At 46.7% G+C, this 14,338-nt stretch overlaps 7 protein-coding genes across 7 annotated transcripts; 3 read left to right on the top strand and 4 right to left on the bottom strand.

Moving 5' to 3' along the window:
* The first annotated feature begins 17 nt into the window (after positions 1–17).
* Positions 18–2,734, top strand: erb1 (ribosome biogenesis protein ERB1). Its single transcript, XM_032043298.1, has one exon. It carries the CDS (start codon positions 65–67, stop codon positions 2,405–2,407), a length of 2,343 nt encoding a protein of 780 aa, XP_031896135.1. The 5' UTR covers positions 18–64; the 3' UTR covers positions 2,408–2,734.
* Positions 2,735–2,758: 24 nt separating this feature from the next.
* Positions 2,759–5,252, bottom strand: BDW43DRAFT_288580 (putative AAA family ATPase/60S ribosome export protein Rix7). Its single transcript, XM_032043297.1, has 3 exons — positions 5,077–5,252; positions 4,753–5,004; positions 2,759–4,704 (listed from the first exon to the last, which is right to left on the bottom strand). Exons 1-3 carry the CDS (start codon positions 5,122–5,124, stop codon positions 2,797–2,799), a joined length of 2,208 nt encoding a protein of 735 aa, XP_031896134.1. The 5' UTR covers positions 5,125–5,252; the 3' UTR covers positions 2,759–2,796.
* Positions 5,253–5,510: 258 nt separating this feature from the next.
* BDW43DRAFT_191731 (ESCRT-III subunit protein VPS20) lies at positions 5,511–6,950 on the top strand. Its single transcript, XM_032039022.1, has 3 exons — positions 5,511–5,622; positions 5,776–6,139; positions 6,203–6,950. The coding sequence occupies exons 1-3, from the start codon at positions 5,579–5,581 to the stop codon at positions 6,428–6,430; spliced, it is 636 nt and encodes a 211-aa protein (XP_031896133.1). The 5' UTR covers positions 5,511–5,578; the 3' UTR covers positions 6,431–6,950.
* On the bottom strand, positions 6,747–7,643 carry BDW43DRAFT_315068 (PITH domain-containing protein; the record flags this gene model as incomplete). Its single annotated transcript, XM_032047979.1, has 3 exons — positions 6,747–7,167; positions 7,323–7,434; positions 7,514–7,643. 3 exons carry the CDS (start codon positions 7,641–7,643, stop codon positions 6,747–6,749), a joined length of 663 nt encoding a protein of 220 aa, XP_031896132.1.
* A 418-nt stretch (positions 7,644–8,061) lies between these two features.
* On the bottom strand, positions 8,062–10,383 carry BDW43DRAFT_288572 (putative ATP dependent RNA helicase). The gene is made up of 3 exons (XM_032043296.1): positions 10,025–10,383; positions 8,287–9,948; positions 8,062–8,224 (listed from the first exon to the last, which is right to left on the bottom strand). Exons 1-3 carry the CDS (start codon positions 10,247–10,249, stop codon positions 8,090–8,092), a joined length of 2,022 nt encoding a protein of 673 aa, XP_031896131.1. The 5' UTR covers positions 10,250–10,383; the 3' UTR covers positions 8,062–8,089.
* A 165-nt stretch (positions 10,384–10,548) lies between these two features.
* BDW43DRAFT_288568 (CUE domain-containing protein) lies at positions 10,549–12,243 on the top strand. Its single transcript, XM_032043295.1, has 5 exons — positions 10,549–10,688; positions 10,747–11,044; positions 11,099–11,323; positions 11,380–11,649; positions 11,709–12,243. Exons 1-5 carry the CDS (start codon positions 10,668–10,670, stop codon positions 12,098–12,100), a joined length of 1,206 nt encoding a protein of 401 aa, XP_031896130.1. The 5' UTR covers positions 10,549–10,667; the 3' UTR covers positions 12,101–12,243.
* Positions 12,244–13,014, bottom strand: BDW43DRAFT_288566 (mitotic-spindle organizing protein 1). The gene is made up of 3 exons (XM_032043294.1): positions 12,739–13,014; positions 12,544–12,621; positions 12,244–12,481 (listed from the first exon to the last, which is right to left on the bottom strand). Exons 1-3 carry the CDS (start codon positions 12,814–12,816, stop codon positions 12,404–12,406), a joined length of 234 nt encoding a protein of 77 aa, XP_031896129.1. The 5' UTR covers positions 12,817–13,014; the 3' UTR covers positions 12,244–12,403.
* Positions 13,015–14,338: the final 1,324 nt, after the last annotated feature.

Below are 14,338 nucleotides of genomic sequence, written 5' to 3'. Positions count from 1 at the left end.
AAAAGAGTGAAGTAATGTCTACATCCGGTTGGCTGGGCTGAAGCTGTCGCAGACTTACACAATAATGGATGCCTCTAAGTCTTCAAAGAAGCGTAAGGCAGTTACTCGAGATATTGAGGAGGCAGCAGGTGTGTTCTCTGGGGATGAATTGCAGGCTGGCGACCTAAACGGCGCGCTTTCAGATATTGCACACGATCTGTCCAGCGACGAGGACGTCAGCGATTCGGAAATCGAATTGGTGGACGATTTTAGCGACGAAGAAGGTGGAGATGAAGAGGAGGAGCTCAATAGCGACGAAATCCCTTCTGACGGGGAGGAACCTCCTAAGAAGACTTCGACCGCCATTGATGGTGAAAGCTCCAGCGAAGAGGGCCAGTTGAACTACCGCATTGAAAAGGATGCCAATGGAAATGACCGCTACGTTTATGATGAGATAAACCCGGACGACAATTCAGAATATTCCGATGTGGAAGAGAATGCCAACACAATCGGCAACATTCCCTTGTCTTTCTACGATCAGTATCCCCATATCGGCTACGATATCAATGGAAAGAAAATCATGCGGCCTGCTACAGGCGAAGCCCTGGATGCGCTGCTTGATAGTATTGAAATTCCCAAGGGCTGGACTGGTCTTACTGATCCCTCGACCGGCAAGCCACTAGAATTGAGCCAGGATGAGCTGGAGTTGTTGCGCAAAGTCCAGATGAACGAAATACCTGAAGAAGGCTATAATCCCTATGAGCCTACGGTGGAATGGTTCACCAGCAAGGAGGAGATTATGCCTTTAAGTGCTGCCCCCGAGCCAAAGCGTCGATTTGTGCCATCGAAGCACGAGGCTAAGCGGGTCATGAAGATTGTTAAGGCGATCAGGGAAGGTCGCATTCTACCTTACAAGCCCCCGATAGAGGAGAGCAAGGATCAGGATACGATCAACTATGACTTGTGGGCCGATGAATTAGAGCGTCCAGATCATCCTATGCATATCCCTCCTCCTAAACTTCCACCGCCTGGCTATGAGGAAAGTTACCATCCACCCCCTGAGTATTTGCCCGACAAGAAGGAACGGAAGGCTTGGGAGGAAACTGATCCTGAAGATCGGGAGCGAGAATATCTTCCAAATGATTTCGGGTCACTCCGGAAGGTTCCTGGGTATGAAAGTTTTGTCAAAGAGAAGTTTGAGCGCTGCCTGGACCTTTACTTAGCCCCCAGAGTCCGGAGAAGCAAGTTGAATATCGATCCTGAAAGCCTTCTCCCCAAGCTCCCTAGTCCCGAGGAATTGAAACCATTCCCAACCACCTGCGCCACGGTATTTAGAGGACACAAGGGTCGTGTTCGCGCATTGGCTGTTGACCCATCTGGCGTTTGGCTCGCTACTGGTGGTGATGATGGAACTGTCCGCGTCTGGGAGTTGCTTACTGGTCGTCAATTATGGAATGTGAAGTTGAGTGAAGAGGATCCGGTGAACGTGGTCCGCTGGAGGCCCGGGAACGACGCTATTGTACTTGCAGCCGCGGCAGGCGATGATATCTTCCTTGCGGTACCCCCCATCGCTGATCCAGAAATTGAAAAGTCCAGTCTGGACATCATCGACGCAGGTTGGGGATATGCAGCATCGAAGCCTCCGCCGAGCGCCGCAGAAGAAAACAAGCAAAACACCCCTCCACAATGGATTCGCCCATCATCATCGCTCGCGGAATCCGGGGTGTGTGCTGTCATTCCTCTCCGATATGTGATCAAGTCTCTCTCGTGGCACCGCCGCGGTGATTACTTCGTTACTGTTTGCCCCGGTTCCTCGACCCCAGCCTCTGTTGCCGTCTCTATTCACACACTTTCGAAACATTTGACTCAGTTCCCCTTCCGCCGGCGTATCAAGGGTGGCGGTCCACCTCAGACAGCCCACTTCCACCCCTCAAAGCCTATCCTTTTCGTTGCAAATCAACGAACAATCCGTGCCTACGATCTATCCCGTCAACTTCTCGTAAAGATCATTCAACCTGGAGCTCGCTGGATTTCTTCTTTCGACATCCACCCGACATCTTCCACTACCTCCGGTGGTGACAATCTCATTGTTGGATCTTACGACCGTCGTCTATTGTGGCATGATCTCGAACTTTCCCAGCGTCCATACAAAACATTACGGTACCACCGCAAGGCTATCCGCTCTGTACGGTTTCACCCAAGTGGGCGCTATCCTTTGTTTGCTGATGCAAGTGATGATGGTTCCCTTCAAATCTTCCACGGCAGCGTTACGGGTGACATGCTCAGCAATGCCAGTATTGTACCTCTCAAGGTTCTCAAGGGCCACAAGATTACCGGAGAATTGGGTGTCTTGGATGTTGATTGGCACCCTCGGGAAGCTTGGTGTGTCAGTGCAGGCGCGGATGGAACCTGTCGGTTGTGGATGTGATTGCACTTTAACTGCTAAGTATATATTGACAGTCAACGCTGCCATCGTTTTGCCTAGCTATATCTACATGAGGCGTTTGGTGTGTATAATATTAGTCTTAGATATCCATCGCAAAAGTTTTGTCTACTGTATCCCACCTTTACGTCTCCAAGACGTAGCATATTATAAGATATAGAAGACGTCTAATTGTTTACTTTTCTCTTCTCTCCTTTTCATCTTTCTCGTTGTCTTTCTTTTATTTTCTTTCCCGGTCATTAGACGAAGGCATTTGATCACTCGGCAAGCGACAGAGTTGTATCATTGGCATGATCACTGCATGTCCCTAACTTTTCCAAAGTCTCATAGCAGTGTATAAGTATGCATAGAAACTACCTCAACTAGTGAATTAATTACACAATACCTCCACTCCAATCCCTCCGCAGCTTCTCATACTTTCTCAGATCTGTAACACTAGGCCGAATGAACGCCTTCGCGGCCGCAAAGTCCTCAAGTTTAATCACATCTCTCCTCTTGATGGCAGCGTATCCAGCACGACGAAGTAAGCTACCCAGGTCCGCACCGCTGAAGCCTTCACATTCTTCGGCCAACTTTCTGAGGTCATCGTTAAACTCGACGGGAATATTGCGAACCAGCGTACGTAGAATTTCGGCCCGCTCCAAGGGACTAGGTAAATTGACGAAGAGAAGTGTCTCCAGCCGTCCTGGACGAAGCATAGCTGGATCGATAATATCTGGTCGATTTGTGGCTGCTATTATGTAGATTCCTTGGCGATTATTGCCCAGACCATCTAGTTCCGTAAGTAGCGTATTGACTACGCGTGCGGAGGCCTCGGAGACAGTGTCGTCTCGCCGTGGTACTAGGGCGTCAAGCTCGTCAAAGAATATGACACATGGGACTGACGATCGAGCGCGAACGAATACTTGCCGGACCGCACGTTCGGATTCACCAACATACTTATTGAGCAACTCAGGGCCTTTAACGCTAATAAAGTTGGCATGCGACTCATTAGCTACAGCCTTAGCGAGTAGTGTTTTACCGCACCCGGGAGGACCCCAGAGGAGAACCCCGGTGGGGGCTGTAATGCCGACACTGGCGTAAAGACCCGGGTTTTGGATTGGCTCAACAATTGCAGTAGTAAGCTCCTCACGAACACCTCCGAGAGCGCCGACGTCCTCCCAGGTCGTGTCTGGTATGGTGGCGAAGCCTTCACGTTTAGAGGAAGGTTGAATCTTGGGAAGCGCATTGATGAAGTCTGCATTTGAAACAAGAACCACTTGCACTTCCTCTCCGATTGGTGTTTCTTTGGCATGCGTGATCAAACGCCGTAGTTCCTTGACCTTTGGGCTGAGGTCGTCTGCCTCTTCAATATCCATCTCCTCCCCACTGTTGGCCTTCAATATCTCTAAATATCGTTTAATGGCAGCAGAGCCGGCAGTAGAAACTAAATCATTAAGATCAGCACCCACAAATCCTGCTGTCCTATTGGCCAGGTACTTGAAGTCTATATCGTCGGCTAGGCGCATCTTGCGAGTAAGAGCCCGTAGGATCTGTTCTCGGACGGGTTCCGAAGGTACAGTCATGTTAATTTCCTTGTCGAATCTGCCTCCTCTACGTAAAGCCGCATCCAGGCTGTCCGGTCGATTCGTAGCCGCAAGGACAATCACCGGCTTTCCATCGGTTTTCTCCAATGCCAGATCGTCCATGCATGTTAAAAGCTGGGCAACAATCCGCTTTTCCATTTCACGTTGTGCACTCTCTCTTTTGGGTGTGATGGCGTCTATTTCATCGATGAAAATGAGACAAGGGGCTATCCTTTTGGCCTCCTCGAAATGTTCTCGTAGGGCTTTTTCAGATTCTCCTGACATACCAGAGACAATAGAAGGTGCAGATATAGAAATAAATGGAACACCCAGCTCAGCCGCAAACGCATTTGCAATCATAGTCTTTCCGCATCCTGGTGGACCATGTAACAATACACCTCGGGGAGGCTGTACGTTCGACGACATATAAACCTGCGGGCGAGTCATCGGCAGGATGACAAGGTCGCCAAGCTCCTGAACCACATCGTCCAATCCACCTAGATCCGAGAGACAGACATGTGTAGGCGGTGATCGATCAATAGCGCTCTCGGCTTTGCGGCGCTTGGAAAAATGTGATTCACCTCCATTTTGTCGCCTCTTGCTTGACTTAGGTGCAGCAGTCGCAGCTTCTGTACCATTGGTATCAGACGGCTTTTGTGGCGCTGAAGTTGTGTTATTCCACATGCCTACGATGCTCTTATTCAGGGTATTGGATTCCTACGACAGTTAGTCGCATTGCACACAAATGAGAAGTGGAAACCGTACCATAGCAGGCGGCTGTTGTTGCTCCTCCAACCCTTCAAAATCCCCGTCTACGGAGTCACCCTCATCCTCACCAAGTAAATCCGTTTTTATGACTTCCACAACCCGTTCGATACTGTCTTCTAGAATTCTCTTTGGCTTTCTGTTCAAGCTAGAATTCGACCTTTTAATGGTATCGTAAATGTTCGGTACCGAAAGGCGGACCTTATCGTTTTCTGTCTGATCATCAATGATTTTGCGCACGACCTGATAGACCTGTAGGCGGGCGCGCGAAAGAAATTAGCGATAAGGAATAGGCATTGAATGCATGCGATATGTGGTTCGTACCTCCCGATCTAGGCCTTGCCTGAGATTGGGTCTACCTCCACGACGCATGGCTTTTAATCCCAGCGAGCAATTCGCTCTGCAATAGGTGCCGGGAAAAAGTTATGCTTATAGCAATACAAACACTGATTGATAACGACGGGGGGTGGTATAAGTATAGATATATAGGTAGATAGATAGATACAGATATAGATATGTAAACATGTATAATTTAATTTTTTTTTTCTGCCTCCAAGTAGGTCTCGGGGAATAACAGATTTGCCGGGAGTGAGTTTTTATTTAGTTGATTGGGTAAATTATCTCGGTACTGTATTTATCGATTTCTTACCGTAGCTAATACTGCTACGGAGGTATCGGCCGCGTATTGATCGATATGGCCCACACGTCATTCCTATCACTGATTACTAGATTACTACTTGCTAGTATTTCCCCGGCCATGATAAAACTTATCAGTGGCCGCTCACTTATCGAGCGCAAGAGCGGCAGTAGACAATATGTGTTGACAATGGGCAACACGAACAGCTCCCATAAGGTTTCCGCTCAAGATAGGTGAGCAGAACCTTGTACCTCTCTTATCACTACCTACCTCTTCAAAGGTTTGGTCGTGTTAACTGCATGATGCCTTTATGACTCTTAACCATCCCCTCTTTCATCAGACTCCCCCTTTAGAAGCTACTCACACCTAAACTTTTAAATTCTTAGGGCCATTCTCGATCTGAAAATACAGCGAGATAAGCTCCGTCAGTATCGGAAGCGTATTACGGTTCTCACCGATCGCGAAACTGAGATTGCAAAGGAATGCCTTGCTCAAGATGATCGCAAGCGCGCTCTCCTCGCTTTGCGCCGTAAGAAATACCAAGAGTCACTTCTGATCAGATCCGAAAAGGAGCTTGATCAACTGGAACAACTGATCAACCAAGTCGAGTTCTCACTCGTCCAAAAGGATGTCCTGTTTGGTTTACAGCAGGGCACGCACGTACTACAAGCTATCAACAAAGAAATGGGGGGTATCGAAAGTATTGAGAAATTAATGGGCGAGTCGGAGGAAGCGCGAGCTTATCAGGAGGTAAGGATATCCGAACTGGTCAGGATGGCACGCATGCATGCTAATGAGGCGGCGGCGGGATAGGAGATCAGCCAGATGCTCTCCGGGAATTTATCAAACCAGGACGAAGATGAAGTCGAGGATGAGTTGGTTGCATTAGAGCGAGAAGCGCAGGGACTGCAGAACTTGCCAGCTGCTCCAAAGTCCAAGCTCCCAGGAAGGCCAAACCAGGAGGGACAGAGGACACAAGATCAAGAAGACAAACACCGGACAGCAGACAGGAACAAGGAACAATCCGCAATCCCGGCTTGAAAGATGATTTCATGCCACCATGCACCTTCTACAAACTGGAGACATGCGTTGAAGAGTTGGAAGCATTTCTGGCGTTGGTGGAACATTCGGATTCATGCAATTCACTACGTCTCTGGTTATCTTGCGTTGCCAATTATAGAGCTAAATTTGAGATGGAATAGCGCTTTGAGCCCGACTCTGATTACGAAAAGTTTCCGCGTCTCTTTCTTCACCGTGCTTTGTAGGGGCAGAACGTCTTTCGCTTAACATGTATATCACCATGTCTCTCGCTTAAAGTAGTATTTTCCCCGGACGAATCATACAAGGGTCATGTAACTCACTGGCCGGGCATAATCCTACCTCCCACGTCATTTACGCCTTGAATCACGACGTGGTCACTGGGGTTCGCTGCTGCTTCGTAGAGAAAGCTGACAGGCTCTCGGTTCAAAGCCATAAACTGACCCTTGAATCCAACATAACCAACCTTGGTCACATCCTCCTCCCCATCACTCCAGTTGTCTTCGAAGAATAGGGTGATGGAGGTGGTAGCGTTCCAATGAGCGCGATTCAATGGTAATTCGAACACGTCGGCACCCGGAACTGGCCGCGGTATCTCTACCAACTGTGTCGGTTTGAGCTCCGAAGCAGTGGCAAAGTCTAGATCGTCACGATTCTTGAACAGTTTCAAAGTTTTGGGGGCGGACGGTGTGGGTGCCGTGTGGATGAGTAAAGAGTGAACCTTAACTTGGCCAGTGAAACTATTAAACGATCAGATTTCTGAAAACATGACTTGCAAGATGGTAGCATTCGAAAGACGATCTTGGTGCGGGTTGGTTTGAGGTTGTCCTACAGTCGTTGATTGAAGAAGGTTATATAGCGGGGTAAAGCAAGTAGTAGAGTATTTATCACTTACGGGATATACATAAGGAGTTGCTCATCCGCATCGCTGTCGAGTTCTGGCTGGTCATTCAGCCTTTCGGACCATGTCTTCTGGACAATCGCTGCCCCGGAGTCGGGGGCCGCTTCTATAGGTAGCTTCGGTTCAGTACCAGACACAGTATTATATAGTGATACAATGAACATCTGTAAGCGTGTCCCTCTTACCATTTAGTGTAATGATTGAATCAAATTGAATTTGAGAGTAGAGGAGGGACTGAATGGCCGGGGTGATATCATTTGAATGATCATGACCATCCTCTCCATGGCAATGATTGTGGTGATGGTGACCAGACATGTCGAAATTCAGATTAATAAGAAAAGTAATTGGACCAGTTATTACGTTACCTATAGTGGTAGTAGTAGTAGTAGTAGTAGTAGTAGTAGTAGAAGGGTGAGAAGACAATTAATTATCGTTTGGAACATTTAAAGGTGAGGGAGGTGGGTGGATGTGGATCTTTTTTTGTTACGCTCCGATTGTCAAACATACATACGAACATTTATGGTAAATTTCATAAATTTCATTTGAATCGACTTTTAGAAAAGGGAGCGTTCTCTGTCTCGCCTTCTCTCTTTCTTAATTTTTTTTTCTTTTCTTCTAGAGAAAAAAAAGAAAATTTCTATGTAAGTTATGCCGAGTCCATTACATCTCTCCCTCTGACATTACAATATCCTCACACTAAGTTCGAGCACAGCAATGGAGCCTCTGCCTCTGCAAGCAGTGTTGTGTAGAAATTATAGAAATTATTGGCTTAACCTATAGTAGCTAGGGGCGTACTCAAGAAGATAGCCCTTCTCAATTTTCGTGATATCTCGGATAAATGTCTTTTCCCCTGTCTGCAATATTTCATGGAAAATGACCCAGTCTGCTTTTCGATTCTAGACCAGCGTCAGCATCAGCGATAAAGAACCAGAATGATTTAAGATCTAGTAATACATACGAACATCAATGAACTGGGATGAGCATGCAGAGTAAGGTCACCACTAACAGTCTTGAATGTGCCGTCAGGTTGCATCTTCGCAGCATGCGCAAAATAGCCAGTTGTGAGACACCTTTGAATTACCTCAGGTGGCCTGTTTGCTTCTGCTTCTTTACGATGCACTGAAGGAAGAGACTCATCTACCCGAATACCAAACCGTTCGAGGTATCGCTTCAGCTGGGTTCTTATGCTCACTGCCCGCTGCAACGACCGGTAATTCAGAAGGTTGTCCCGGCACCACTTGGGATCTTTCTTTCCTTTCGTGACAAAAGCCTGGTATACGTTTAGATACGTTAGATGGTCGCCTTCCTCAACAGCGAATCTTCGGCGAGTGCTCTCTGCCGACTTTTTGTCACCCTCATGCGCGATCCACACTGATCCCTGCAAGCTGACCATAGCGGCAATTGAAAGGATCTCACTTAGGCAGTGGAACGACTGCGCAGATAGAAGGACTTTCGCCATCATAGGATCAACCGCTAGTTCTGCCATTCGCATACCCAGAGGCTTGGTGAGCTTGGCATAATCATCAACGGCCCCAAGTGAGTACAGAAGTTCAAATGCACGTATGACAAGTTCTGCGGGAGGAGGCGTCAAGAAATCAAAGCGAACTATGTTATCTATACCTAATGCCTTGAGCTGCATCACCACAGGGGCAAGATTTGACCGCTGGATTTCCGGAACCGTGGCTTCTGGAAGTTGTTCATATGTCTGCTGAGTGTAGAGACGGAAGCATTTTCCAGGCTTTGTTCTTCCAGCTCGACCTGCGCGTTGAATCGCCGCAGCCTTCGATATTGGCACTGCTGTCAATGTTTCGATGTTAGTGGTAGGATTATAGGCCCTTAACTTCGCGAAGCCACAATCGACAACAAATACAATGCCGTTGATAGTAACAGAGGCTTCTGCAATATTCGTGGAAACGATGACTTTCCGCGTATTTTCAGGTGCTGGTTCGAAAACGTACATCTGTTGATCTGTTGTGAGACCAGAATATAGAGGTAGAGGGAATAATGCCTGCGCTTTGGGATGAAGCATAGCAGCACGTTCAGAGATCAGCTGCACCGTCGAATCAATCTCTTCACGGCCTGTCAAAAACACCAGAATGTCGCCTTCCGTTTCTTGTAGATGTATGTCAAAAACAGTCTTTACAGCCCGTTCAAGGTAGTCTTCCGTAGGCGATTCAAGGAAGAGCATATCCACAGGGTACATTCGACCCTCCAAACTGATGATCCTTCCAATATCTCCCCCCTTTTCAACCGAGTGCGTTTCATTCTGGAATTGATCTCCGGCGAAAAAGCGCAGGATATCTTCTGCTTGCAAAGTCGCACTACTAATGACGATTCTAAGCTCAGGTCGCCGCCTCATGATTTTCTTAAGGATTCCCAGGAGAATGTCAGTACTGAGAGACCTTTCATGCGCTTCATCCACCATGATTACTGAATACCGTGACAGCAGTGGATCTACAAGGGCCTCTCTAAGTAGCATTCCATCTGTTAGGAACTTTATCCTTGTTGACGCAGAGGTCACGTCCTCAAAGCGAATAGAATAGCCCACCTCTTCGCCAACCCTGCAACGCATTTCTTCAGCTACTCGGGCTGCGACCGTCGTGGCTGCGACGCGGCGCGGCTGCAAAGTCTTAGCTTTCTTCCTCTCTCTCTCTTTATATAAAGATAACAGTGAAATGAGAAAGAGTTGCAAGTACCTGGGTTACCGCGATTGATTTCCCATCTGCGCACCATCCTGCCTGATCTAGATATTGGGGTAACTGTGTTGTCTTCCCACTTCCCGTTTGCCCAACAACAATTGTAACGGGATATGTGTCAACAAGGTACAGCAAACTCTGCTTATGCCTTGTAATTGGCAGTAATGCAGCGGGTTTGTATAGTGATGGAATGAAGGTAGATGTGAGGTCCAGCTCAGAAGCCATTTTTGATAACTGGTAGTGGCATGAACCCGGAACGATACTGTCGCGACACAAAAGGTTTCAACTGGAAAGTATTTCGGCCTTTTCAGATGCATGCAATTGAGGCATAGTTACTGCACACAGATGCTTCCTTGAACACAATGCTTTGAGAAAGTAAGGCATATCTACTAATTAATGTCTCAAGCTTTATTCCTCCGCACCTGTAAAATGATTAGATAAGCGGAACTTTCATCACGTGGCTCAACGTCACTACTCATCGGAGTTAGCCAGGAGTGGCTGAGCTTTCAATAGCGATGACCTTCATTACTTTCTGCCTGTAAGGTTCAGTGGCATACTTTCTTTCGTACAGTACCTAAAGGCAACCTACCTGCCATTCCGGTCAGCCTATAGCTCACTGGTAAAGGAACTGGTCATTTACGCGATGGCCGAAGAAGACAGAGCTGTGGGTCCCAGATCTGTCACTCATGCATTCTCAACCACCTGTACTGACTCGATGCTAGAATACCAATAAGATTTCCCTGGGTCCATATAGTCCAAAACCAGAGTCTCCTACTACCGCACGCCCTCTGGACTTCGATGATGAACCTCAAGAGTCTGGTGTCATCTCCGTCTCCGCAGCCGCAACCCAGCAGAATGCGATAGATGTTGCCCCGCCAAAGCCGCCGCGTCCATTGAGCCCGCAACAACAGGCCGAAAACACTCTCAAAGAAGCTTTCCCTACCGTTGAATTGTCTGTAATCAAAGCAGTGTTGGTAGCGAGCAACTGCGATGTCGAACGTGCTTTCCATGCTCTTCTTGGTTCGTGAATATTCACAGCCCCCAGTGTTATTTTCTAGTATTAACATCCTATAGGCATGACTGATCCCAGCGCTGCAGAGCAAGATGTTCCGCCTTCGAAGCCACCTCGTCCATCTGCAGCACAGAGGCAGCTTGAAGCAGATGAACAGTATGCTCGTCAGCTTGCAGAGCACTACAATCGCCGTGCGCCCCAATCCCGCTGGGAGGGCGGGCCCCCATATGATCGGCCGAGGAGAGACAGCGAGCTGTCGGAGGACAGGGAATATAGTTTCTTCGAAGGTATAGCCTTCGTGATGTGGATCTATTTGCTTGGTTACTAATGGACATCTGTGTAGACGATCTTCCGGTAATCCGTGAAAACATCCGCAAAGGTTTTCTAGACACCCAGACAAAAGTCAACTCATGGGTCCAAAATTTAAAGAAGCGACTAGATGGCGAAGATCAAGAGGGGGCACCAACTAATCAGGCTTATCGCGATGAAAGTTATGCTCAAGCGAGGAGAAGCGGAGAACTAGGCCGTCGCAGTGGAGATCGCGAACGCTACGACGCAGACCCCCAGGTTCTAAGTGATGACTTTTCGGTCCTCGAAATGAAAGATACAGAAGGTATGCTCTGTCATTGTCCCCCTTGATTTGCGATAGTCGTTCACTGACATCTGGCATAGCCCCTCCACCACGACCACCAAGACCGCTTGCCAATCTCAACCTCTACAAGACCTCGTCAACTTCGCCAGATAGACGTAAGGTGTCTTTCCAAGAGGGCCCACCCACCGAAATCGGAAGCAATCTCTATGATGCATCTGAACCGCCTAAACACTCGCCTTCTACAGGAGGCAAACCGAGCAAATGGCAACCATTGTCTACCGTTGAGCCTTCTCCCGTTGGAGAGCACGATCCGTTTAGTCTAGGTGATAGTGAGGATGAAAAGGATATCAAACACAAGGATCAAAGTTCCACTGATGAGGGGGACCGCATCAAGATAGCTACAGCCCAGGCGATGGCTGGTGAGCGTGGTTCTGCATCAAAAGTAAATAAGGTAGATGGTGGAAAGTCTTGACGTTGTGTTAACAACATTATTCTTATGTCATTCCATATGCGGTCTTATTATGTGTTTTTATAGCTAAGCTACCATTTGCACCTGGAGTTTATAATGATACCAGAGTCTGCAACATCTGGAATTGAGCTGTCATTCAATTCAAATATGTCAGTGCGTTTGCGCACAGCGTGAGACTGTCCCAAATGGGTTCATTGTAGCTGTACTGTCAATATTCGGGGAGAGGGTATCGCTGACTTGGGGCTGTGCAAATAATATAAGAGACGAGAAAGATGAAAGGGCAAGACTAAGATTGCATCTTTGCATCTATCCACCGAAATCATGCTCATCCGCAACAGCCCGTGGAGCAGCTGTAGCTTCTTTCCTCAAGTCCTTTATAATTTTCTGGCCATTTACGTCAAAGATATTAGCATCCTATTGGTTAGATATGTTGCATTGAAACTCACGGCAAGTGCATCAGGATTGACCCCGTTCTCAATGAGGGAGACGCAAAGCGAAAGATCCGTTCTGTCCAAAGTTGTGTTCTACGTACTTAGTGCGTTAGATCATATGGAAAGAGGGGGATAAAAGAGACGGAAAAGCTTAATTGAGCATTACAAGAGATAATGCCACATGTAAAAAGAATGGAGCGCTTAACGTACAAGAAGGGTAGAGATCTCGTGAAGAATGTCAATGACTTCACGCGCTGCCTGGCGCTTGTCATCAGATTGCGAAGGCATTTTGAATTCAATTTGTAAAGAAAAGAAACACTACTAGTTTCAGATGGACTGGAAAGAATGTCAGATAGGTCCTTCCGTTTGAATGGTACTCAAGACTGTTTACCTAGTAGACTCGTGGTCACTTCGAATAGTCCAAGGTAACTTAAGTACCCAATGGAGGCTAGGAAACGTTAAGACTATTTTTCTAGCAGTACTCCCAGTATAATATACATAACTTACTTCCAACTTACAATTATTATGTAAAGCTAGGTAAGTAGGTACTACTAACATAACTAACTTAACTTAGATATCTGACTTACTAAGCATCCTATATGGATTAAGTAGAACTAGGTCAGTGCCTGTAAAGCTATTTTAAATATTATCTACTGTAAAAGTACTTTTGTGAGCTTCTGGAAAGATTCTCAGAAAATCAAGCTTGTTAATATAGCTAATTCCGAAGTATATTTTCTTCTTTACTAAGGTACTGTACGTATGTAAAGGTCTCTTGGTATGATGTGTGTATTCGTCAGAAGGAAGATCTGTAAGACCTAGTAAATACATGTGGAGTGGTAAAGCCTGGTCATGTGACAACGTGGGCTGACCATTAGGATGGGATGGGATGGGATGGGAATTTCCCATCCCATCCCATCCTATTCTTGGCATCCCATTTCCCATCCCATTTCCCATCTTGTTTTCCCTCTTGGCATCCCGTTTCCCATCCCATCCCGAAATCCCTGGGATTATCCCGTCCCAACGGTCAGCCTAACTGTACACGCCTTTTAGAGACTGAAAATAGCCTATATCTAGAGACTGGAGCTTATTAGAAGAGTGTACAGGCATATAGATAGGAATAATATTATTTTTACTACAGATTTAGTTAAATTAAGATATAAGATAGCTAGTAGTCACAGTAATAAAGAGATTTTTAAGCTAGTGAAGGTCTATCTTATTAGTGGTCTATTCATTAGAACTAACTTCAATCCTGCTTTTAGGTAGAAGCTCCAATTCTTGATACTAACTGTCACGGTGCCAGCCCGAACCGCTCGTTCTGCCTGACCCCACCGCTCTATCATGTGATCTTGACTGTTTATCTTCCTGCCTGATCGTGATCCTGTTGTAGCTTCTCAAGCTACGTCTTGTCTATCTGCCTGTACATAGCCTGACCAGTAGCCTGCCTGCGTATTAGCTCTGTTAGCCTGCCCGCCGGAAACCGCACCCTGACAGTAACTCTCTATATAGACCTTTTCTTTAAAGATAATGCATGGAGAAAGTGCCTAACCAGTAGAGTTAATATATTTGATTGAAGTAATCTATTCCTGATTGCCTGGCTGTACAAGTGCTTTCCAATAATAATCAGCTCTAGTAACTACTCGGGCAGTAGCTACTAGGCCCATAGCAAAGCCAGTTTCATCAAAATTATAGATATCTTCCTGTATGATCCTATATTACATTATAGTGATTTATACGCAATCAAACTATTCTTTAATAACTTTAAAATCTTTATATTTAACGCGTCGGTAATTATATTATTGAGAATAGCAGG

Source organism: Aspergillus alliaceus, assembly GCF_009176365.1.
Source record: "Aspergillus alliaceus strain CBS 536.65 unplaced genomic scaffold BDW43scaffold_54, whole genome shotgun sequence".
NCBI classification, from domain to species: Eukaryota; Fungi; Ascomycota; class Eurotiomycetes; order Eurotiales; family Aspergillaceae; genus Aspergillus; species Aspergillus alliaceus.
Note: the sequence above shows the minus strand (reverse complement) of the source record. Positions and strands in the feature narration are given on the sequence as shown.

Bases quoted from the DNA above. Each gene is read 5' to 3' on its own strand.
- erb1 (XM_032043298.1), top strand. From the start codon at position 65: ATGGATGCCTCTAAGTCTTCAAAGAAGCGTAAGGCAGTTACTCGAGAT.
- BDW43DRAFT_288580 (XM_032043297.1), bottom strand. From the start codon at position 5,124: ATGCGTCGTGGAGGTAGACCCAATCTCAGGCAAGGCCTAGATCGGGAG. The intron at 5,005-5,076 runs GTACGAACCACA...GCCCGCCTACAG, and splicing joins GGCAAGGCCTAGATCGGGAG to GTCTATCAGGTCGTGCGCAA. The intron at 4,705-4,752 runs GTACGGTTTCCA...TAACTGTCGTAG, and splicing joins AACAACAGCCGCCTGCTATG to GAATCCAATACCCTGAATAA.
- BDW43DRAFT_191731 (XM_032039022.1), top strand. From the start codon at position 5,579: ATGGGCAACACGAACAGCTCCCATAAGGTTTCCGCTCAAGATAG. The intron at 5,623-5,775 runs GTGAGCAGAACC...TTAAATTCTTAG, and splicing joins AAGGTTTCCGCTCAAGATAG to GGCCATTCTCGATCTGAAAA. The intron at 6,140-6,202 runs GTAAGGATATCC...GCGGCGGGATAG, and splicing joins AAGCGCGAGCTTATCAGGAG to GAGATCAGCCAGATGCTCTC.
- BDW43DRAFT_288572 (XM_032043296.1), bottom strand. From the start codon at position 10,249: ATGGCTTCTGAGCTGGACCTCACATCTACCTTCATTCCATCACTATAC. The intron at 9,949-10,024 runs GTACTTGCAACT...AAGACTTTGCAG, and splicing joins AATCAATCGCGGTAACCCAG to CCGCGCCGCGTCGCAGCCAC. The intron at 8,225-8,286 runs GTATGTATTACT...ACGCTGGTCTAG, and splicing joins ATCCCAGTTCATTGATGTTC to AATCGAAAAGCAGACTGGGT.
- BDW43DRAFT_288568 (XM_032043295.1), top strand. From the start codon at position 10,668: ATGGCCGAAGAAGACAGAGCT. The intron at 11,045-11,098 runs GTTCGTGAATAT...AACATCCTATAG, and splicing joins TGCTTTCCATGCTCTTCTTG to GCATGACTGATCCCAGCGCT. The intron at 11,324-11,379 runs GTATAGCCTTCG...ACATCTGTGTAG, and splicing joins GGAATATAGTTTCTTCGAAG to ACGATCTTCCGGTAATCCGT.
- BDW43DRAFT_288566 (XM_032043294.1), bottom strand. From the start codon at position 12,816: ATGCCTTCGCAATCTGATGACAAGCGCCAGGCAGCGCGTGAAGTCATT. The intron at 12,622-12,738 runs GTACGTTAAGCG...CTAAGTACGTAG, and splicing joins ACGAGATCTCTACCCTTCTT to AACACAACTTTGGACAGAAC. The intron at 12,482-12,543 runs GTGAGTTTCAAT...GTAAATGGCCAG, and splicing joins TCAATCCTGATGCACTTGCC to AAAATTATAAAGGACTTGAG.